Source organism: Fringilla coelebs (assembly GCF_963513975.1).
Source record: "Fringilla coelebs genome assembly, chromosome: 20".
Taxonomy (NCBI): domain Eukaryota; kingdom Metazoa; phylum Chordata; class Aves; order Passeriformes; family Fringillidae; genus Fringilla; species Fringilla coelebs.
Window position 1 is genome coordinate 1,440,306 of NC_140046.1, and position 23,788 is coordinate 1,464,093.

Genomic DNA, 23,788 nt, shown 5'->3' on the forward strand with positions numbered 1-23,788 from the left:
GAAATTTCCAATTCAAGTTATCAAGTTATGTTTGTGTGAAGGCTGAGGTGCTTGAAGGCAGAAAGTGAAGCTGCTCTCAGAGCACGAGATCACGATCCTGAGGCTTCTGGCCTTTCTCAGAGAACAGATTCTGGTTGAGTTGGAGTTTATCCAGCTGCTCATTTGCAGGGATTTGTTTGTTCTGGGCTCTGCAGAGGTGTCTGATGGGCTCTGTGTCCCTCCCCAGGTGTATGTGAGGAGAGCCTACATTGCCTACGAGCTGAACAGCGTGCAGCACCGCCAGCTGAAGGACAACACCTGCGTGGTGGAGTTCCAGTTCATGCTGCCCACCTCCCACCCCAACAGGTCAGACTGCCCTGCCTGGGGCTTTGGGAGGGCTCCTCCTGCCCTGGCAAAGGGAGCTGGCACCAGGCTGCTGGAGAAAGGGGGTTCATTTGAATTGGGATAGTTTTCGTGGATTTTCTGGTTTTTAGCTTCAGCTTGGGTTGGAAGTGATCTCTGGAATGTCAGTTCTGGCTGAATCCAGAGCCTTCCAGGAGATGCAGTTCTGGACAGAATGATCAATTAATCAGAATTTTAATACAGAGCAGTCAAACAGTCTCTGCCCCCCTCCTGCCAGCCCCTTCTGACTGTTTGTGTGGCTCTGCTCCTTCCTGCCTTGGCTGGATAAGGTGACATCTTTTGTAGCACAAGAGTCTGTGATGGAGCAGACCAAGATCAGAGTTTTATACAAAATAAAACTCTGATTTATGTGGGCTTGGCACAGTTTGATTTTCAGTTTTGCATTCTTGTGACTACAACCAAAAGCAACCAAAAGCATGATGGTTTGGGCTACACAGCAGTGCTGGATAGGGGCACTTACCTTGCTGCCTCCTCCTGGAGAGGAGGGTGGCATCTCCAGTTCATGTCACAAACAAAAGCCTGATGATCAGAAGTGACAGCACCGCTGGGTCAGAGTGGTTTGGCTTGGGAGGACCTTGCAGCTCCTGTTATTGCCAGGGGAGCTGGCCCCGGAGCAGGCTGTCCTGGCAGTCTGGGCTCAGCCCAGCCCTGCTCTCCCCTGGGCTGTCAGGGCTGGTCCCTGCTGGCTCCGAGGTCGCAGTGAGTCCCCGCAGCCACCGGGTGCCACTGTCGGTCCGTGCCGGGCCCTTGCTGCCTCCTTTGTTCCCCACATCTCTGCCCTGCTCTCTTTTTTGGGCTCTGTCCCTCTCCCTCGGGAGCCCACCAGGACCTTCCATGAAATGGTTTTCAGGCTCTGCTTTGCTGGAGATGAGCTGTCCCCAGCCAGCCCAGCCACTCCTGCCACCAGTGGGACATGTGTCTGGGCTCATCTGCTCCCTGCATTTCTGTATTTGCTCATAATTGCGTGCTGGCTTTAGTGCCCCTTTGCAGTGCTCTTCTCTCCCTCCCTTCTCCCTCCCTTTCCTCTCTGCTGGCCTTGGCTGCCTTTGCTGCTCAGGGAGTTTTGCCTGCTCTGGCCACAGCCTGAATCAGACAGGGTCAGCTGGGAGAGGAGAGATGTTCCCTGCTCCAGGAGCAGCTCTCTGGCCGGGAATCTGCTCTGCCCTTACCCTGGGCTGGCTGGGACGGTGTTCTGAGCTCAGCCCTGCTCCTCAGGCTGCTGGGGCGTGCAGAGGGCACCATGCATGTTCCTTGTGCAGGGGGAGGCAGGCTCAGCTCCCTGGAGCTCCTCCAGCTGCCAGGGAGGAATTTGGCTCCTGGGCAGCTCCTTGCCCTCCCCTGGGGTGGCTGGAGGTGCCCAGGGGCTGATGGTGGCACAGGGAGCTCTGAAGTCACACCTGGTGTTAAACCCAGCACAAGGAGATCTCAAAACTCTGACATTGTCCTGCTTAAGTCTTCTTTGTTGCTCTTCACCACGGTCTTTGTCCATCATGTGCTTTTCTGTATCTTTTGTAGCACAAATTCTTCGGCTGAAAAGCTAAAAATGCATTCCAAGGGCAAACCCCAGAGCCAGAATATCCCAGAATGTCCCTGGAGGCTCTGCAGGGCAGGGGACCCAGGAGCAGATGGCAGGGAGCCCTCAGGAGAGCATTCCCTTGGGGAGCTGCTGTTGGATGGTGCCAGACATTTTCCACCACTGCCTCAGATATTTTTAATCCCTGGTCCCTTTGTGTCAGATGTCTGTGAACCTTTGGGAGCCCAAGTTTTACGAGGCAAACGTTCACGTTGAGAAAACAGCAAACTGATAATGCTTTAAATTCTAATCAGGTTTTTAAATTTGTATTTAAATTCTTCATTATTGGTATTTAACCCTGCTATGCCTTTACTTAATTGTGGCAGAAGCAATCTCAGTCACTCCCTCTGAGCTGCCTGATCACAGCTCAGACTTTGTGCTTTTGGCCATGGAAGGATTGCCATCAGCTGCCCACAGGGAAGCAGAGAGGACAGAAAAGCTGTTAAATCTGCTGACAAAGTCACAGAAGTGCAACCTGCTCCTGGTGGGGTTTGTGGGCAGAAACAGTTTGGGGAATTACTTGTTTAAATGAACAGCAAACATCCTCATGCAGGAATCCCCATTGAACAGCAAGGGAGAGTCACAGGGAGAAAAAGAGCTTTTACTGGGAGCCCCAGAGGGCTTTGGGGGCATCCTGTGCCCAGTGCAGGGGGCTTGGGAGCCCTGGCCAGCAGAAATCCAGCCTGGAGGTGTGGATCCAGGGCATGTCTGGCATGGCACAGGCTGCAGAGGGGCTGCAGGCTGCCAGCCTTGCCACGAGCTGCCCTGCAGGCTGCCAGGCTCCTGGGGCAGAGGGAAGGAGCCTGCCCAGGGCTGTGGGTGCTGTGCCAGCCCTGCTGCCCAGGCACAGGGGCAGAGCTGGCTGCTCAGGGGGCCCAGCTGCCTTGGTGAGCACAGCAGCCCAGGTGACAGAGCCTGAAAGGCCTTGCTGAGCTGCTCGTGGAGCAGCCCTTGCCCAATCTCACCTTCCAATCTTCTGTTCAAAGAAACATTGTGTGTCCAGGAGAGGGAATTGCAGTGCTTTTTCAACAAAAGTGTTCCTTTCTAATCCCCTCTCCTCTCCTGCTTCCCAGCAGCCTCTCTTATGTCTGAAGCTGTAAGGTTTAAATTAAACTGGGACGTTGTCTGCTGCAGCCAGCCCTTGGAGCTCCTCCCAGAGCATCCCCTTGTCCCCACTCCCAGCCAGGCTGCCCAGCTGCTGCCTTGGTGCCCCTTCCCCTGGAGCAGATGTGCTGCAGGGTCAGGAGGGAAGAGCTCAATGTGCTCCCACCACACAGATCCCCGTTGTCCCCTGTGTCACATGCTGGGGCAGGTGCTGACAGGAGGCTGAGAGGTGCTGGAATATCCTGATTTTGGGGCGTGGATTTTGGGATAGCCCAGGGCTCTGCCTCCTGCTTTGCTGAGCCCCAGGCTGGTTTTGGTCCCTGCTGCCTCAGCCGTGCCTTGGCAGCCCCCCTGGCACTGAGCCCCCCTCCCCTCTGCCCCTTGGAGCCCCCCCAGCTGCCACCCTTGGCCTTGGGGTGTCCTCAGGGGCCCTGGGTCAGGGTCAGCATTGGCAGGAGGGGGTGAGGAGGGTTCAGCACTGCAGGTGAAGTGGGGGTAATGAGCCTGCTTAGCTGTGAGGCAGGTGGGCTCTGGGGGCTCCAGGAAGGAGCAGCACAGGAGCCGGGGGTGCACACACAGGGCTGCAGAGGCAGGAATGCCTGGCTGGGCTGCATCACTCCTGGGGCTGCAGCCTGTTCTCCCTGCTCCTTCTGGGATGGAAGGACCTCAGAGCTCATCTCCTTCCAGCCCTGCAGGGGACAGGGAGCTCCCACAGGCCAGGCTGCCCAGAGCTCCCTCCCAGGTTAGATATCCCAAAGGCCAGGTTAGATATGTATCCCAAAGGCCAGGTCAGATATCCCAAAGGCCAGGTCAGATATCCCAAAAGCCAGGTCAGATATCCCAAAGGCCAGGTCAGATATCCCAAAAGCCAAGTTAGATATCCCAAAGGCCAGGTCAGATATCCCAAAAGCCAGGTCAGATATCCCAAAGGCCAGGTCAGATATCCCAAAAGCCAAGTTAGATATCCCAAAGGCCAGGTCAGATATCCCAAAGGCCAGGTCAGATATCCCAAAAGCCAAGTTAGATATCCCAAAAGCCAGGTCAGATATCCCAAAAGCCAGGTCAGATATCCCAAAAACCAAGTTAGATATCCCAAAGGCCAGGTCAGATATCCCAAAAGCCAGGTCAGATATCCCAAAAGCCAGGTCAGATATCCCAAAGGCCAGGTCAGATATCCCAAAAACCAGGTTGAATATCCCAAAAGCCAGGTCAGATATCCCAAAAACCAAGTTAGATATCCCAAAGGCCAGGTTAGATATCCCAAAAACCAGGTTGAATATCCCAAAAGCCAGGTCAGATATCCCAAAGGCCAGGTCAGATATCCCTCATCCCAAACGGGGCTTTTTTAAGAACCCCACACTAACATTTAGAGCAGCGTGCAGAGGTTTTTTTCCTGCTGTCATTTTACAATGATCTACTCATAAAATGTGAATTTCTGACAAAGTGACAGCATTTTCTGTGCACTGTTTGCTGGAACAGCCTCTGGCAGCAATCTCTGGATGCCAGGAGTGACCCAGCCGTGCTGCTGTGGGCTCTGACCCTACCTGGAGCCCCAGAGGGGTCCCTCAGGGGGTGCCTGAGGTGCCCTCCTGGTGGTGAGGGGGGTTTGGAGGGGAGGGAGGAGGAGAGGATGGTTCCAGGACACCTGGAAATCCCCGCAGCTCCGTGCTGGGGTTTGATGTTAATTAGGCAGCAGGCAGCAGTAATGTGCTGCCGTTCCCTTGGCTTGCCTGCCTCAGAAAGGGCAGAATCTTCCAGCAGAGCAGAGAAGGGGCTGTGGAGGGGCAGCAAACTGAATGGAACGGGGATAATTTTATGCAAATTGGACTCGTGTAGCAGATTCAGCTCGGCTGAATCACAGGGGGAGCAGAAGAATGAGGGAAGAAAGAGGGAGAGGAAAAAGCCAATCACAATGTGTGGTTGGAGGCATGTTTCAGTGCCTTCTGCTGAGATCTGCTGCAGAAATGAGGCAGCATGAGGGGAATGGTGCTGCCCAGGGCCGGTGGGTCTCTTGCTGCTGTGGCCCTGCTGTTGCTAGCTGCAGTGGGGCACTGGGCTGGTTCTGCTGGGCTGCCTCCCTGCACAGCTCTGCCCTGGGCTGGCTTGGCCAGGGCTGGGGCAGCTCCTGTTCCTCCCAGAAGAAGGGAAGGAGCAGGAGGAGGGGGAGCTGAATTCAGGGTGCCAGGGGTGCAGGGGGGCTGGACAGGTCCCTGCTGGGAGCAGTGCCAGCTCAGGAACGTTCCCAGGCCATCCTGGCACTGAGCTGGGATCAGAGCAGGGCTGGGGCTGCTCTGGAGGGCAGGCTGTGAGCCTGGTGCTGCTGGGGGCTCTGAGGTGGCCCTGGCACAGAACCAGGCCATGGTTTGGGCTGGAAAGGACCTTGAGGATCTTTTGTTCCACCCTGCCGTGGCAGGGATGCCTTCCACTGTGCCAGGCTGCTCCAAGCCCATCCAACCTGGACAATTCCAGGGATCCAGGGGCAGGCACAGCTGCTCTGGGCACCTGTGCCAGGGTCTCACCTCCCTGACAGGAGGAATTTCTCCCTGACACCCCTCTGGACCTGCTCTCTCAGTTTCAGTCCATCCTCCTGGGGTGGTTTCCCTCCCCTCCTCTCCTGCCTGAGCCTCTCCAGCTCGTGTGGAGTGGCAGGAGAAGCTCCCAGAGCACAGCACCAGGGTGCCCTTCTCGAGGCTGAGCTGAACATTTGTTCTGCTGTTTTTTTGTCCCTCTCTTTCCTGAAAGCCTTCCAGGGACGGCTGCAGGAGGGTTCCTGCTGGGGGTAGGAACTGCCAGTCCTCTCCAGACTATTTTTTCCAACTGAAGTGGATCACATGCAGCTTTGCCACTCCTTGCCAAGCTCAAAAAATAGTCCCAACCCCCTGAGGGCTGGAGCCCGTTCTGTCCTGACCACAGGCTCTGCAGCACAGGGTCTGTCCCTGTCCCCACCATCCCCCAAAAATTAAATACTTGTGGTACTTGTAACAGATATCTCTTGAGGTATTTTTCCCCATATGGTGTGAGACTATGGGAAGTTTTTGTTTCTCAGTAGTGCACCCAGCACATCCCCTTGCAGGGAGGTGACCCTGCTGTCACCAAAGCAGGCTGGGCAGTGACCATGGGATGCACTGCTCACCAGGCACTGGGACTTTGTGCTCAGCACCCTGGGCTCTTGGGGCTAGGGTGCCACAAAAGCTTGTGGTTGGATCTCCTCCAGGGAAGGGGGTGAATGTCCACTCACACGTTCCTCAAAGCTCTCCTTTCCATCTTCTAGTTCTCCCTGATCCCTTTGCACAAGCCCCTGTGTGCAAGGACTTCTTTTTAATTTAATCTGTGCTACTTTATGTGTCAGACCCCAGCCAATTTTCCATCTTGCATGGAGACTCCTGGCAGTTCCTGCTGCAGGCTGGGCTGTGCTGCTGCTGTGCCCCTCACTCCTGCCTTGTGTGCACCCCTGGGCTGCACCCAAACAGGGGACAGCTGGGCTGCTGTTGGAAAGAATTGCAAAAGTTTTCCTCAAATTAGCCTCCAGGCAGTTCTTTGAGGCTCCAGGCAGTTCTTTGAGGCTCCAGGCTGTTCTTTGAGGCTCCAGGCTGTTCTTTGAGGCTCCAGGCAGTTCTTTGAGGCTCCAGGCAGTTCTTTGAGGCTCCAGGCAGTTCTTTGAGCCCTGAGTGCTGAGCAGCCCCTGTGTCCCTGCTGCTGTGTGTTTCTCTGTCCCTGCATTCTGGGAGCCTGTGCGTGGGCTGCTGCTCAGCCTGGAGCTTTGGCACTGAGCATTTGGCTTCTTTTCCTGAACCTGTTGCAATTTCCCTGTGTGAGATGCTGATTTATTTTTATTTGTATTTTTGCATCTCTGCTGTTTGCTGCTCTGTCAGGGAGGGCAAGCCCTTGCTCTGCACTTGGTGTGTGCAGAGGGCTTGGAGGGGACCGTGGAAGGAGGGCAGGACTGGGGTGCCTGGCACATGCCAGGTGTTTTCCTGGGATGTTGCAGTGTTTGCACTGCTGGGTCAGGGGGCTGGCAGGCAGCTCTCCCTGGCAGCTGGCAGGTTTGGGACAGTCACTTGTGCAGGTGCTGCTGGCTGTGTGCTCAGCTGGATGATGGTTCTCTGGGATGGCTTGCACTGACCAGTCTGATTAACTGTGCTTGTTTGATTTCAGAGGGAACATCCCCACACTGAACAGGTACAGTACCCATCATCTTCTCAAATTCCAGAACCACTCCAGAAAGGAGCCTAACCCTGAATGTTTTAGCATGTTTTGTGGTAGTGCCCTTCTCTTTACGTGGAAACTCTCAACCATAACTCTTCCCTCACCTCCCCTTCTCCTCTCCCTTTGTCTAAAACATGTTTTCAGCTTTTCTTTAAAAAAGAAAAAATCTTTGCATGCAGCAATGTCTGGGATTAAATTTGCTGGGTGACTCAGCTCCTGTGCAGTGTGTTACACAGCAGAGTGCTGTCCTGGGCTCTCTTTTGGCCCTGGGTTCCCAGGTTTGGGTCCCAGGGGATTGACCCTCTGCCCAGGGTGTGACAGTGAGCCCAGGCAGCTCCTCCCAGCCCACCCTGCTGCCACCCTGCCCTCCTGTGCATAGCTTAGAGTTTGTCAGGGCTGTTTCACCTCCCTCACACCACAGATGAATCTACATCTCAAACAGCTGACAGCATGTTTTGTTGTGCTTTGGACACTAATTTTTCCTCCTGTGTCTCAGTTGAAAAGTATTTCTTGTTTTAAATAATACATGAAAAATGTCTGCTGTCTTTGTGTTCAGTTCCTGTTCTGTGATGGTTTTTGAATTAGTTGTAAGAATGTACACCAAGGCATGTCCTGAAAAATTCCCCTCTTTCAAAACGTGAATCCCTGTTATTTATTACTGCTTACAAGCCTATTTAGGGAAAAATAGTAAAAATGGGCTTGGAAGTCTCACGGCTCTTAATCAGAGATAAATTGCAGAAACAGAGAGTGACTTTAGGCATGGAGGGCTATTAATCACCCTGATGATACTTTAGCCTGGTTAGCACTGTACTCAGGGCTGGGTCACAGTGGGTTTGGTGATCCCAGCCAGGCTGGGGGTGGCTGTGGCAGGAGGGCTCAGCCAGGTCCTGCTTTCCCACACAGCTGGGCAGCCCCTGCACTTGGCAGCTCTGAGCTCCAGGTCTGCTGGGGAATCCATTCCCTGCCTTTCTGCCCCATCTCCTCCAGTTCTGGCAGCAAAATTAATGTGTCCCCAAGCCCCAGGAGAGCGAGTGAGGTCCCTGGGCCAGCTCCCTGCCTGGGTCCCTTCAGAAGTGTCACCACCTTGCAGGCAGCTCTTGAGGGGAGTCTGAATTGAGATGAGTCTGTAGTACAGCTCAGAAATCGGTGATAATTATTGCAGACCCCAGCTGTGGTCACCAGAGGAAATCCAATCTAAGTGTGTGCTTTTTCCTGTGGGAGAAGCTTCTTCTGCCAGTCTTGACCGTGGCATTGTGAGTCTTTAAAAAAACATAAAAGTCACAGAATCAGTGAGGTTGGAAAGACCTTCAAGGCCGTGGAGTCCAACCTGTGACTGTTCCCCACCTTGTCACCCAGCCCGGAGCACTGAGTGCCACATCCAGCTGTTTGTTGAACAGAAAGGGTGGGAACGAGAGTGTGAGATCAGTAAAGAATTTTGGACAAGTCACCATGCTGCATTTGAGGAGTGAAAATTATAGTAGGATCAGAAAAATCATGGGATCAATAAGTTAATACAGCATTTGTAAAAATGTACTGAGTCCTTCAAGTGTCCAATCTTAGAATTGTTGCTGCTTGAGTCATGTTCCCCCTGTAAAGCAAAACATAAAGACAGGAGGAGAAATAGGAGGGAAGTTCAGTCAGAATTCTCCTGTCATCTGAAGAAATACCTGTTTGAAGGGGTTATAGCAATATTTGCTAACTCTGGGTGTTCCTGTCACTGTCACAACATCCAGGGAGGGTGACACCAGAGGCATGGCAGGGCTCTGGAGGGTGGCACCAGGGGCATGGCAGGGCTCTGGAGGGTGGCACCAGGGGCATGGCAGGGCTCTGGAGGGTGGCACCAGGGGCATGGCAGGGCTCTGGAGGGTGGCACCAGGGGCATGGCAGGGCTCTGGAGGGTGGCACCAGGGGCATGGCAGGGCTCTGGACAGGCTGAGCAGCCCTGCAGGGATTGCCCAGCCAGGGAGGGTGGCACCAGGGGCATGGCAGGGCTCTGGAGGGTGGCACCAGAGGCATGGCAGGGCTCTGGAGGGTGGCACCAGGGGCATGGCAGGGCTCTGGACAGGCTGGGCAGCCCCGCAGGGATCGCCCAGCCACGCTGCAGGTGCTCAGAGCACTGCCCAAACCTGCTGCCAGCGCTGTCCCCCCTGCCCTGCCCCTGCTGACGGTGGTGTCACTGCCTTGCTCTCCAGGATGTCCTTCTCCTCCAACCTGAACCACTATGGGATGGCTCACGTGGCCAGTGTGAGTGATGTGCTGCTGGACAACTCTTTCACGCCGCCGTGCCAGCGCATGGGCGGCATGGTCTCCTTCCGCACCTTCGAGGACTTCGTCAGGTGTGTGCCCACCCTGGCCCTGCCTCTGGGGCCCCCTCCCCAGCTGGGCCCTGGCAGAGCTGGGGGCAGGCTTTGCCAGGCCTGGAGTCAGGTTTAGGCTGGTCCTGGGCGTGTTTCCCCGCTTGGATCCCTGCCTGTGGCCCCGGGCAGTGTCGGGCTGCTGGAGGAGCACCCAGAGGGGTCAGCGCCCGGGTTCTGCTGGGTGGGAACGTGCTGGTGTCTCCTGATGCTCTGTGGATTTGGGGGGGGACAGTTCTTGTGCTTCCAACCTTTTGGCACAGGCAAACCCCTGCAGAGCCCCCAGCCTGCGCCCAGGAGGTCTCAGACCAGTGCTGGGCAGTGCAGACCCTGGTGTGAGGAATTGCCCCCTGATCTTTGAGCCCAGCCAGGGAAGGAGCCCGTCCTGGCAGGCCTGGAGGGCTCGGTGCTGGGTGCTCTGTGTGCTGGCAGTGCTGTGGTGTCACTGCTCCTGCCCTGCTGTGTTCCAGGATCTTTGATGAAGTCATGGGATGCTTCTGCGACTCTCCCCCGCAGAGCCCGACGTTCCCCGAGGCTGGCCACGCTTCCCTGTATGATGAAGACAAGGTAGGGTTTGTTTTCTTTTCTGGAAGGTGCTCTGAGGCTGGATGCTCCTCCCTAGCTGAGTGCTGGCAGCAGGAGTTGGGAGCTTTGTGTATTTATGGCTGTGATTTGCCTGCTTGTCCCACAGCAGGTGACTCGGCGTGGGCGGCCGCTTCCAGCTCTGCTCTAAAGCTACAGCTCAGCTCTTGCTCTCCATGTAAATTTAGTTTATGGCTTTCAGCATCAGCACAATTCCTGGACCCACAGCACCATAACAGAGTTTAAACCCACCATTAAGTCTCCAGACCCTCTCTCTGCTCCAGGATGTTGAACTGCATCTTCAGCTGTCTTCGTCCTACGTCTGACTTGCTGTGTTTCCTGCCTTACACCCTTCCCAGTCCCCTTAAACCCTGACTCTTCCCTCTGTTCTACCTCTTGGAACTGTTTTTGGGCAGAAAAGCTGAGTGGAGCCACTCAGTTTCTGCAGAGATGTGGAGAACAGGTGCAGAGGAAGCAGGTGGTCCCTAATCCGTAGGGATAGAAGTCCAGTTTCCCTTAGAGACACAGGTAGCTGCTCCACCAGAGTGGGAAGCTCTGCTGGAATATAGCCTGTGTCCAGAACAGGGCTTTGTTTTCCACTGATCCATTGATCCTGATGTGTGGAAGCACTGTAGCCTTTTCCAGAATATTACTGTCAACCTTAATGTCCTCAGATCCCTCTCTCTGCATCCCCCTCACCTCACCGAGGTAATTTCCTGTCCAGTCTCAGTTTTTCCCAGTTAATCACAGGCTCCTGGAGGCTGAATTTGTAATTCCTTGGAGCTCAAATGGAATTGATGTTTCCACATTATTTCATGTTGTTGTAGATAGGGAAACTCACACTGTTTTGCCCTTACACTTTGATTAATTTAATTACTTTCCTTGATGCCAAAGTCCTCTACTGTCCTTGTGCTGCATCTGGTGAAGAGAGGCCCTGACCCTGTGCCCTGTCTCATCCTCAGACTTGAATTCTCCCAAGGAGGCTCCTGTTTGATGTTTGTGGACGTTGACTTCTGTGAAATTGAAGATTTATCTTTAGTCAAGGATTCCCTTCTGTTTTCCCCGGTGTTCCTCCGAGCTCCTTTCCCCCAGAGCATCTCTAAAGCTGGATTCAGGGAGCCTGTTCTGAGGAGCTCAGCTGTTAATTACTGACCCATGGGGCACCTTCCCTGTCCTTGCAGAGTGCCAGGGAGGAGCCCATCCACATCCTCAACGTGGCCATCAAAACCGACGGCGACGTGGACGACGACGGCCTGGCTGCCATGTTCAGGGAGTTCACCCAGAGCAAGGTGAGCCCTGCACCCTCTGCCTCCCTGGGCTCTGCAGGACAGCTGGGGGGGAGCTGGCTCGCTGCTCCCCAGGTTTGGGGGGCTTGGTTTGGCTTCAGAGCAAACACGCTGCAGTCACAGCCTTCACTTATCCCCTCTGGAGCCTTCCCATTTCTCTGGCTGGGTGGGGCTGCACCTTCTGAAGGCAGCAGCTCATTGTTTCTTTTTCTAATCTGTCAGGTCAGGACTCCTTCCCTTTAATTTTTGGTGGGATCAAAGACTTGGAAGGTTTTAAACCCATCAGGTCAATCTTCAGTAACTGCCTCCACACGCTCTGAAAAATGGGCTCTGTCCCTTTCCCTGGTGATGAAGTTGTTGGGTGGGCAACAGAACCATGTAGAATGACATTAAAGTGTCCTGTGTTTGTGTATCCCCATAGTCCTCATGCAATTAAAGCTTATTGCCCTTGTTAGGGTGCCGGAGCATCCACCCTACACAAGGTTCCTGGCATGAGGAGGAATTACTTGGCATGTTCTGTTGCTCCTTTCTGAGTGTGGGATGCACTTCAGAGTCCCAAATGCCAGTGCTGGGTCAGCTGTGGGACACCTGGGTTGGGAGCAGCCTCCTTGTGTCCCTCTGGGCTCTGCCTGCTCCTGCTTTTGTGTGGTGTGAAGAGCTCCACTGGTTTGTGGGGCTGAAAATCCCACCAGGAGCTGGGATCCTGGTGCTGCGCTGGTTTTGGGAGCACTGAAAGAGCAGCTCCAGCTTCTCAGTGTGGGATGAGGGAACATACCCTGCAGAAACAGGGCTTCCAAAATGGGACTGGCATCCACGTGGCTTCAGCAGCCTCCTGTCTCTTTAAACAAGGAGAACAATCAAACCCAAGAATTAAAACTAGTTCTGCTTTTCATCTGCTTGATCATGCTCCAGGCGTTTTATAGGAGGGGATAAAAGGAAAGAAATAAAATATATAAAAAAAAAAATCATCCAAAACCACATTAAACTATCAAATAGGTTGATCCAAATTGTCCAAATAATCTTCCAGTCCCAGCATGTTGTGTGTGGTTTTTTTAATAGAAATTAGGATCATATACTTGTAAATGACTTGTGGAGGAGATTGAGGCAGTCAGTGGAAATGGAGTTTCTCCAGGTGCTGATGGCTAATCGCTCTCTAATAGCTGTGGCCTTGCTGGGAGACCCACATTATTACCATGTAATCAGAATCCTGTTGCTCTGCTGTTATTGTCTGCCACTTGTGGAATTTTAAAAGCAATAACAATTTTTGCTTTTTAAATCATGGCATTATTAAAGTTATTTTCTTCCTCTTGCCATGAATATAGTCACTGCTGCTCATTTTCAAAGGGCTTAACCTTAGTAAAACATCACAGTCTGTGCAGAGAGGGGCTGGTTTGCTCCTGCTTGAGATGAGCTGTTGTTCCTTGCTTTTAAATTGGAAGAGGGAGGAGGAAGGAAAAAAGTTTGAAAAAGAGGAGAATTATGAGATCTTAGCACTTCAAAGGATCAGTGCTTCTTGTGGCAGCACTCCTCTGAGAGGGGAGTATGAGGGAGAGGCAACCAGAATGGATCTTGTGTGATCTGCTTGAAAGAAATCACTGACATCTGACTTGTAGCACCTTTGCAGTGTGGAATCTTGGAGTCTCAGCATGGTTTGGGTTGGAAGGGACCTCAGGGTGACATCCCATCTAATCCTTGTCTATCTAATTCTTGTCACGTTCCTCTCTGCCCACACAAAAAGTTCCTCTCCCTTCTGTTTGAATGCCCTTGAGGGACTAGGAGGTGACAGTGAGCCCCCCCAGAGCCTTCTCCAGGCTGAGAGCCCAGATGTGTGCTTTGGGCTGGGTTATCACTGTGCAAAAGGCAGGCATGAGCCACATCTTCCATGGGTTAGCTCCTTTAAAACTCATTTTCCATCATTTCCCATGGCCTTACCCCATCTGCAGCGTGCTCCCTTCAAAAGGCAGTCCTGGCAAATGAGCAAGGATATTTCCTGCACGATTTGGGGGTGACTCTCCTGCACTGCTGCCTGGCCAGGCTCAGCCTGAGCTCACTGTTCTGTGATTCAGTCACTGCCCTGCTCAGGGGGAAGGCATTTGGGTGTTTGTGCTGCTAAAGGAGCGGCAGGCGGGGAATCCTCCCTCCGAGGAGGCTGAAGGGGAGCAGGGACTCGGAAGGATCTGCAGAGCTTTTTCACTTCCCAGAGGGTTCCAGCCTGTTTGAATCTGTTCTTTTTCTGCAGTCCAGTCACCTGTTTCACCCTTGTTCTTGCAGAAATCAGTCCTGATTGAGCATGGCATTCGGAGGCTGACGTTCCTGGTGGCACAAAAGGTATTTCCCCAGCTCTCCTGGTGCTCACACCTCCCTGCTTTCTAGCTCCTTGTACCATTGACACGTTTTCCCCCCAAATTAAATACTGTGTTTACTGTGTTTAGTTCTCACTTCACTGTTTTTGTCCTCTAAAACTTGAGATGGTTTTCATGAATTCGCTTAAGAGAATTAATTTACAATTGTAAGCAATCTTGACGCCTCTTGTATTCTTGAATTAATTAATTTTTGATTTTAATCCTAATTGCTAGCTGTCTTCTGCTTTTTTTTTTTCTTCCTATGTGTGTATGTTTCGTTTGTAAGGACTTCAGGAAACAGGTCAACTATGAGGTGGATCAGAGATTCCATGTAAGTAAAAAGGGCCTGGAGCACGGTGGCATTCCTGCTGTGAGGCCAGGAGACACCCAGGGGGCTCTGCCCTTCTCATTTGGATCTCAGGCAGGCATTTAATGCCCTCACTCTGTCAGAGTGAAGGGTTCAAGTATTGATTTGGAAATCAGGCTGCAAACCCAGGCTGTGCCCTGGCATTGAGAGGGGCCCCTGGGGCTCTGAGTGTCCCTGGTTACCTGGCTGAGCTCAGGAAGCCGCTCTGACCAAGATTTCCCTGTGGTTCAGTGTTTCCTTGTGTTCCCCTTCTGTTCTAAGTGCAATTGTCAGTGAAACCTTGGTATTTCCTCTGTAGTGTGGTGATTTCTTTTGGCTTCTTGCTGATTTTAAAATAACTTCAGTCACTGAAGGGACTTGTTAAATTTTGCAGAGTGGTTTTGTGGTGTGGGAAATGTTTGATGCTCTTACTGCTGAGAATTACTGCTTTCCCCGGGGCCTGGGCATCAGTGGGGTCTGGTTTAGGTGGCAATGTAAGGCACAAACCAGATTTCTATCTCTTGGGTACCTACTTTTCACTTCTGGAAGTTGTCAGCAGCCTTTGAAGTGCAAGAAATTCACCCTGTGCTCAACACAGCTGGACTAGGAAGGCTTATGAAGGGAAAGCTGGTTTACAAATCAGCAGAAAGGGTGTTTGAGCCTGTCACCACGTGGGAATTGTTGCTCACAGTACAGGTACAGAGGTGTCAGTCAACAGCTTAGGAAACTGGAGAGTCTTTTGGGACACTTAGCAAGGAAATCTCGGCTCTAGGTGTGAAAAAGGAAGTTTTGGAGAACAGAATGGGCGTTGAAAGATGAGAGTTGCTGAGTGAGTGCTGTGGGACGTGCCAGAGGTCAGAAGGGAGGCACAGAGCAGGAGGAGCCATCCCCAGCTCTGCCTGGACCCTCAGTGTGGGCTCACCTGGCTGCAAAGTTTGTGGAGCACTTGGGAGCTGCTGTGTCAGTCTTTGTCACTGTCTGCTGTCCCAGCCCCTTCATTACTGGACCAACTATTAACTCAGCCAGGCCTGGGCTCGGGTTTGTTTTTGTTTTAATTACAGTCTATATAATTAGTTCCCAGCATGTTGAGGTAATAGAGAGTTGCTCCAGCAAGCTTCCAATTTCCTCATCTCATTAGGTTTTTAACGTGATTATTAGTATAATAATCAACTCTGATGATTTCTGGTGCAGCTTTTTGCATTCTGCAGTTTGCAGGGTGTCTTGATTGGCTAATTTAGGCAAATTATTTTGATTGTCTTGATGATGGTTGGTTGATTAGAACACAGCAGGGGTATAATTCTTCTGCCTAGGAAATGGAGCACTCTTTTGGATTTTGGTACCAGGGCACTGAGGATTTTTGTGTGTGTGCACATCTAATTATGATATTTGCCCACCACACCAGTGAGGTGCCCTGGAAGCAATTCCATTAGTGGTGGAATGAGCCTGGAGATGGTGGGAGAAGCTGGCAGCCTGCAGAGGGGGACAGGTAGGAGGGATTGGGAGAAGTGAGGAAACATGGAAGAGGTTTTTTCTAAGATGAGGCTCACAGACAATTGATACATTGAGTGAGCCTGAAATTTTAGGCAGCATTTCTTGTACCACTGCTTATTTTGGAAGAGTTTCCAGGCAAACACAAGTTGTTTTGCTCAACTGAGAGTCATCAGGGGAGGTTTGGGGGTGGTTTTACCTAGGAGGGAAGGAAGGTGACTGACTAGAAAAGTCCTTTCAGCCTCAAAATCTGTGCTGCTCAGTGGTGGCTCGTGCAGTGTCACTGGCTGTCGCACTCCCTCCAGCTGGGGTCGTTCATCTTTCATGGGTAATGGAATGGGAGCCAGGAATTCAGTGGCTCCAGGTCAGATTCCCTGTTTTTTGCTTAGTGAGCCAGTTGTGGTGAGCTGTGTGTGTCCCCTCAGGTCACCTTCAGCACAGGCAGCAGAGTTCCCACGTGGTGCAGAGCACTGACCAAAGCCCTGCCCAGGAAAACTCCAGTTCCAGAGGAGGGGTGGACCTGCCTGGCTGGAACTGGAGGCACAGGGTGCTGTCTGGGCTTCCTCTCTTCATCTGAGATTTGTACAATATTTCAGAAAACTCTCAAGGCCCTGCCAGGGTTTTATCTGTGCAGCAGAAAGGCAGAGAAACTGAGTGGTGTGTGGGGGATTTTTGTAATGTTTTTGCCGCTCCATACAGGAGAATAAAGCTATTTGGTTGCAACTCCCAGTTTTCCTTGGGAAGAGAGTATTTCTGGCAGTAATGGTATGCAGAGAGCTGTAGAATAAGATCATTGTTCTGTGTGCATCTGCCTCCATAACAGAGTGTTCATATCACTCCAGACGTTTCCACTGGAATTTTAATCATAAGAGATCTAGAAAAAGTTTCACTCTGCTCTCTGGACACTTCTTTGTTATCTGTTAATAACTGACAGTAATAATCAAAAGCCAATCAAGTAGCCTCTTTTGCATTAGTGAGGGCAGGTTTAAGCTGCCTCTGCTGTCTTGAAGGTGACTTGATTTTCCACCACCTTTGTGATGTTGAGGAAGTAGCTGGGAACAACTTGTGTCACCTCCTGTGCTGTGGTGCTGCCCCAGGAGTGGCCTGAGAGCACTCTGGGGACATTAGTGCTTGCTTTGGGAGCACTAACACTGTTGTTTTTATTTTCAAACAGAGGGAATTCCCAAAGTTCTTCACCTTCCGTGCCCGGGATAAGGTGAGTTGGATATTTTTCGTACTTCTCTCCAAGTGTTGGCTTTATCCTTCCTTCATGCAGGGATTCACTACTCAGAATCAGGACAAAACCTTGTGGTTTCTGTGGAAAAGAGGGTTTTTTGAGGGAGGTGGGCTTGAGAACTTGCTGCCCTGCAATTTGTATTATTCAGCAATTTCACAGCTCCCAGCGCTGCGTGCGGTAGAAGCGTCTGGGTTGGATTTGTTTGAATTTTTAGAGTTTGAATTAAATATGGGAGCTCCTGAGGGGCGTTGTGGAGTCCTTCCCTGAGTGTTTCACCTCTCCAATGCCCTCTTTCCCACGCTGTGCTGTGGCCCTGCAGTTCGAGGAGGACAGGATCTACCGGCACCTGGAGCCCGCCCTGGCCTTCCAGCTGGAGCTGAACCGCATGAGGAACTTCGACCTGACGGCCATCCCCTGTGCCAACCACAAGATGCACCTCTACCTGGGGGCTGCCAAGGTGGAGGTGGGCACAGAGGTCACAGACTACAGGTTCTTCGTCAGGGCCATCATAAGGCACTCGGACCTGGTGACCAAGGTGGGTTTGTCCCTGTGCAAGGCGCTGAGTGAAAGCCAGGCTCACCCTAGGGAGCTGCAGGACCCAAAAGTGACCATGCCCTGGAGGGAGGTGTGCCCTCTCCTTGCTGCTGCTGCTCTCAGAGCCGTCCCTTTGGAGTCCTGGCATTCCTGTGCTCCAGGGAGAGTTTTCAGGGGCCCAAGATGCGAGTCATAAATCTTTAGATCTTGAGGCAGCAGTGGCTTGCCCTGTGTGGTTTCAGATTTACTGTGAGCTAAAGGAGAGGCAGGGGTGGGATCCAGGCACTGGGAGCACTGGCTCTGTGCTGGGGGTGGATCTGCTCCAGGGCTGCACATGGGGTTTTTCCTCTCCATCACACCCTCCTGCAGCTCTCCAAACCTTGCATTTGCGGGTCAAAACTCACTGGTTTGTTGGCACTTGTGGCAGGAAGCCTCCTTTGAGTACCTGCAGAACGAGGGTGAGCGTTTGCTGCTGGAGGCCATGGATGAGCTGGAGGTGGCCTTCAACAACACCAACGTGCGCACGGACTGCAACCACATCTTCCTCAACTTCGTGCCCACCGTCATCATGGACCCCTCCAAGGTGGGAGCTCCTGCCCAGCTCGGGGCTGCTTGTCCTTCCAGGGCTTCACTTGTCAGAAACAAAAGGTTTTCTGGTCATAGAATCACAGAATCGTGGAGTGGTTTGGGGTGGAAGGGACCTTAAAGCTCATCCTGTTCCAACCTTGGCACCTTCCACTGTCCCAGGTTGCTCCAAGCCCCATCCAGCCTGGCCTTGGGCATTTCCAGCCTTTGCCAGGGCCTCCCCACCCTCATAGTCAGGAATTTATTCCCAATATCCTATCCAACCCTGCCGTCTGGCAATTTAAAACCATTTCGTTGAGCAGCTCAACTCTGTGTAAACTGAGGGACAATTATTAGAAATATGTTTTGTGTTTGAAACTAAACCCCTTTTTTCATTGTGTGTTTGAGGTAAACAGTTTTAATAAGGAAGCAGATCTTCTGTTTGTTGCAAAAGTTCAGATTCCATCCAAATAAAACATGAGATAAATTAGGAGCTTAAAAAGAATCTGTAAATTCATCTACAAAAGTGCCTCATTTTCAGTGTCTGGTACAAAACCAGAGATGAACGTTACGAATAAATGAACGTTAAGCTTTGTAGATGCACAAATGAAAGTGTTCAGGCATAAAGGATGTTTGTGGCTAGCAGAATCACCACAAAGGAAGTCCCAAGCCCAGGCTGAATTTAGCTGGAAATCAGCATTCAGTTCATGGGTACCCAAAGATGAGAGCTGACCTTTCCTGAGGAGAACAGCCGAAAGTTATAAAGATGAATTGGGTATCAAAATAACTCTCTCTTGCTTGCTGACTTTTAAATCATGATTAAAAATTGGTGGCTTAAATCCCTTTTGGATGGACCTTTCCTGGTGCATCCAGAGCTGTTGGTTCCCAGGAAGTTCAGAAGAAGCTGGAATATTCATCCCTGGAAGTTGGGCTGCCCTCAGATACGAACCATGGTTTTCCTTGAGCTGCTGTGCAAAAGGGACTTTTTTTGGGAAAAATGCTTAACCCAGCCTATAAATTGCCGTCTTTTAATATGTGCTTTGCCCACAGTGGTATTTTATAAAGTTTAATAGAAGAACAGAAGGCCCAGCTCCAAGTGGTAATTGCTTTGTTGATTTAAAGCTCCATGCAGGCAGTGAAATGTGATTATTGTGCATACAAGGGCTACAAAATTGCTTGCCAAGAATTTGGCTTCCCTGGCTTCTGTAGTTCCCAGGTGTGAGCCGTGCCTGTGCAGGGGAGGCAGGGGGTCCCTGTGCCGGGCTGGGGTGTGCTGGTTGGACTTGATAATCAACAAGGTCTTTTCCACCTTAATGATGCTGTGGTTCCGTGTGCCATGAGGAAACAGGGATGTGAATCCACCACTGCATCAGTCCCCAGGCGGAGTTCCTGCCTGCCTCAAGGCTTAGGATGAGGAGGGACAGGTCACCAAGGTCCTGTCACTGCACTGGGCACACTGTGCTGATGTGTGGTGCCTCTTCACCACCTTGGAGCCGTGGGATGGGGGAGATGCAGAGCAGTGACGGATCCAGGAAGAATCCCAGAATGGTTTGAGTTGGAGGGGACCTTAGGGCCCATCTCAGTGCACCCCTGGCACAGGCAGGGCCACCTCCCAGAGCCTGGGTAGCCTGGTGCCTGCTGAGGATGGCTTTTCCCTCCCCTGTGCACATTGAGGAGTCGGTGTGCTCCATGGTGATGCGCTACGGCAGCCGCCTCTGGAAGGATCCCAGGATGGTTTGGGTTGGAAGGGACTGCAGAGCACATAGCACATCTAGCTGCACCCCTGTCACAGGCAGGGCCACCTCCCAGACCCCTACTGAGGAAGGCTTTCCCCTTTCCCCCGTGCAGATCGTGGAGTCGGTGCGCTCCATGGTGATGCGCTACGGCAGCCGCCTTTGGAAGGATCCCAGGATGGTTTGGGTTGGAAGGGACCTTAGGGCCCATCTCAGTGCACCCCTGGCCCAGGCAGGGCCACCTCCCAGCCCCTTGCTGAGGAAGGCTTTCCCCTTTCCCCCTGCAGATCGAGGAGTCGGTGCGCTCCATGGTGATGCGCTACGGCAGCCGCCTCTGGAAGCTGCGCGTGCTGCAGGCCGAGCTGAAGATCAACATCCGCCTGACGCCCACGGGGAAGGCCATCCCCATCCGCCTCTTCCTCACCAACGAGTCGGGCTACTACCTGGACATCAGCCTCTACAAGGAGGTGACGGACTCCAGGACGGGACAGGTACGTCCTGAGGACGGCTGGGAAGGTCGGGAAGGGGACGTGTTCCCCCCGCTGGAGCTCCTCGGTGCGTTGTGGTGTTTGCAGGGAATCACAGGTTTGGGTTGGGAGGCACCTTGGAGCTCCTCCCATTCCAACCCTCTGCCCTGGGCATGGATGTTGGAGTCCTGGGTGCTGGGAATGTTAAACTTTCTGTGCTGAAGGGCTCAGAGAAAATGAAGGCAATGCAGTGATGAAGTGGCACATCCTCACATGGACAACTTCCACTAGACCAGGTTGCTTCAAGCCCCTTAATACATTTAAATTTAACACCAAATTGCCATTCAGCTTAGCCTAAGGAAGGAGAGTGTAAAGATAAACTTGCAGCAGGAGATGTGAAAAAATGAGCAATTAAATCAGTCGGGATTTCTGGTTGTTTTGTACATGCCCTCAGCTGTTTTCCCAAACAGTTTTCCTCAGAGTGCTCAAAACAGTGCTAGAAGAAGAATCACTGCTGATGCTCATCCTGTAGGTTGTCATAAAAAAAATTATTAATTATACATTTTTCTGAGTAGATAGAAGAAAATCTGTGAACGTGTCCTTTAAATTCTAGAGATATAAGGGATGACCTGGGTAGGAAGATGTAGAATTATGGCAGGTGCTTTTGTATCATTTTTCTGAAGTGCAGTGGGCTCTTTTGGAATGGTTGTGGCTGTTGTGGTATTTCTCTTTTCCATGGTGTGGGAACAGTGTGGTTAACTGAAATACCTACATATGCTAAAATCCATGGAGCATGGGATGCATGGAAAATATTTAAATAGAGAAATGTTTACATCTCCCTCTGTAATCATCTCTCTGCCAGGCAGGAGAAGCAGCAGAATAAATCACTTGGGCACTGTGAATGTAGAACACAAAGTGCTGAGTCACCTTTCTCCCCCTTTTTTCCATTTAATTTTTCCAGCGGGCTGCTGGCCGTGGAGTCCATCCAGCTCTGAGATCCCAGAGCAGATAGTGTCAGTGTGTTTTACCTCATTCCTGCCTTTGAGGGGAGATGAGGAAAGAAAAGAACATTTTAATAATCTCCAGCAGCTCAGCTTAACCCTTGAGTTGGGTCAGTCACTTGTGAAGGTCACAAGTGAGCTCTGAACTGATGAGCTTTGTTATTTAAAGCTTGAGGAATGGGCTTGTGTGGGTGTGTGAGGCTTTAGCAAATTTCCAGTATTAAATTTGATTTGTTTTCCAGGATATTAACCACATTTTAGAAAAAAAAAATTGATATTTTTAGGAAGCTTTCCCCTCATGATGGAGGTTTATAGGATGACTTCAGATCTGGGACTTTTTCCTGTGTTTTCAGAGGGTTCTTTTAAACTTAGAGAAATCTTTCAAAAAAAATTTGGATATTACTGATGTGCTGGGTACTTTCATGACTTCTGAAGAATGGGAAGATGGCTGCATGGTGAGAGAATGACCCTGACCTCTTGTTTCTCAGTAGTGATAAGTGGTGATGCTCAGCACAGACTTCTCCAGTTTCCTTCAGAGCTGCTGTGGAGCTTTCCAGAGCTTTAAGGAGAATTTCCAAGTGCAGATCCCAAGACAGGCATTGTCACAAACACTCATTATCCTGAACAAATGCTTCTCCCATTAAAGAAGCTGCCTCCCAAATCAATGTTTGTGCAGCCTGAAGAGAGCACAAACCGCTGGTTTTATCTAAAAATAAAAATAGGCTTTACTGAATTTTGTGTAATTCTTTAATTAATTCCTCTTCAAGAAGCCAAATTCTGTTAAACACATCCTGCTCATGTCCCTCCTGCCAGGTGTGTCCCTGTTGAACAGCGTTTGGGCCGTTTAAGGCGTTTTTATCCCGTTTTTATCTCCTCCTGTTTCTCCCTTGAAAAGCTTCCCTTCCAAGTCCTGCCTGCCCAGAATATATAGTGCCAAGAAGCACGGCAGTTGATAATTCATGTTGCTACTCTGGGAAAATCTTTTAAGCTTACAATATCAAAACTTCAAGCCCCATGACATATGCAAGTCTCGACCCGGCTGGCGGGCGCAGCCGCGGATCCCGCTCCATAAATAACGGAGCTGTCCTGGCTGCTGTCAGCATCCATGGGCACAGCCAGGGGGTCAGGGCAGCTGCTGGGGACTGGGAGCTGCTCTCAGCCCCCAGTTTGTGCTGGGCATGGGGCTCTGTGTGCTCTGGGCTCTGCTGGGATGGGGCAGGGGGTCTGGGATGGTGCAGTGACGGTCCTGAGGTGTCCCCAAAGGGCGGCACTGAGTGACGGAGCCTGGCTGTGCCAGCATGGGCAGCCTGCAGAGGGCAGAGACAGCCAGGCTGGAGTAGCCTGGGGGATTTTGCTAAGGGCTGGGTCAGCTCAGTCTACAGAACCCCTGGTTTGTCCTGCAGATCATGTTCCAGGCATATGGAGACAAGCAGGGACCACTCCACGGGATGCTGATCAACACTCCCTACGTGACCAAAGACCTGCTGCAGTCCAAGAGGTTCCAGGCACAGACTTTAGGGACATCCTATGTCTATGACATTCCTGAGATGTTCAGGCAGGTGAGTATTCTTTGGGCTCTTCTTGTTGCTCATGTCTTTGCCATCCTGATTGTCAGGGGAACCAGGGGCCTGGAATGGCTGCCAGTGGTCCCCAGGGACTATCAGCTATGGATTGAGTCTACTTTGATTGAAATTGGGATAAACTGCTGCTGGAGTCCCATCAGTGAGTCAAACAGTAGAGGGTGAAACATAAACCATCCTCCCTCTCTTGTTGCTGTTTGTTTTCCCACCTTGTTATCTGCCCTTCCTAGGTGTTGTTTCTGATTTGCTGGGTTCTGTCCTGAACACCTCATTCACATTTCACTTTGGGGGTGCCTGTTTCCCAATTCAAATCCCAGAGCAGGTGCTGTCCCTGGAATACTGTCAGTCACGCTGGCAGGAGGGACATTTCAGGGTGCCCTGAGTTGGGAATGACCCCAGATTCCGCTGGGAATGCCGCACTGGAGCGGATTGAACACAAACCCTTACAGGCAGCATTGCTGATGAGGCTTTCTCCTTGCCCCCAGTCCCTGATCAAGCTGTGGAGCTCCATGAACGAGCACGCCGTCCTGCCGCCCGCCCCGCTGCCCTCCGACATCCTGACCTACACCGAGCTGGTGCTGGATGACCAGGGCCAGCTCGTGCACATGAACAGGCTGCCAGGAGGAAACGAGGCAAGTGCCCCTTCCCTTCCCTCCCTGCTGCTCCCTCCCTGCCCCACAGGACCTCGTGCTTTGGGCCGGGTTTGGCGATTGGAATGAGAATTTACCAGCCGGGCACAAAATCTGTTCATTCGGCCTTTCACAGATGAGATCTCACTCTTGAAAATGAGATTTTTGTTTCATTAAAAATTAATGCCTTCCCTACAATGGGTATTTTAACTTCCCTAGTAAATGATGATTCCATTTCAAACCTGTGCCTATGCTGGGCTTCCTTCATAATTAAAAAAATGCTCATTCAGCTGTTCCAGGTAACTGGGGTTTGTATTTGAGCAAAATGTGTTTTACAAGACTAAATAGAAATATTTTCAT

General features: G+C 51.6%; 1 protein-coding gene across 5 annotated transcripts in view; it reads left to right on the top strand.

Annotated features, from left to right (window-relative positions):
- Positions 1 to 23,788, top strand: part of ACACA (acetyl-CoA carboxylase alpha) — a 98,000-nt gene that overhangs the window by 34,270 nt on the left and 39,942 nt on the right. For 3 of the 5 annotated variants that reach the window (XM_084219352.1, XM_084219354.1, XM_084219355.1), the window contains 13 exons: positions 227 to 345; positions 7,235 to 7,258; positions 9,478 to 9,621; positions 10,110 to 10,206; positions 11,403 to 11,510; positions 13,779 to 13,835; positions 14,136 to 14,180; positions 16,858 to 16,899; positions 17,240 to 17,455; positions 17,882 to 18,037; positions 20,039 to 20,242; positions 22,623 to 22,778; positions 23,285 to 23,431. In XM_084219352.1, coding sequence (XP_084075478.1) covers positions 227 to 345; positions 7,235 to 7,258; positions 9,478 to 9,621; positions 10,110 to 10,206; positions 11,403 to 11,510; positions 13,779 to 13,835; positions 14,136 to 14,180; positions 16,858 to 16,899; positions 17,240 to 17,455; positions 17,882 to 18,037; positions 20,039 to 20,242; positions 22,623 to 22,778; positions 23,285 to 23,431 — 1,515 coding nt within the window. Of the gene's footprint in view, positions 1 to 226; positions 346 to 7,234; positions 7,259 to 9,477; positions 9,622 to 10,109; positions 10,207 to 11,402; positions 11,511 to 13,778; positions 13,836 to 14,135; positions 14,181 to 16,857; positions 16,900 to 17,239; positions 17,456 to 17,881; positions 18,038 to 20,038; positions 20,243 to 21,707; positions 21,841 to 22,622; positions 22,779 to 23,284; positions 23,432 to 23,788 lie in introns of those variants that run through there. The other 2 variants (XM_084219353.1, XM_084219356.1) reach the window with 2 other exon arrangements.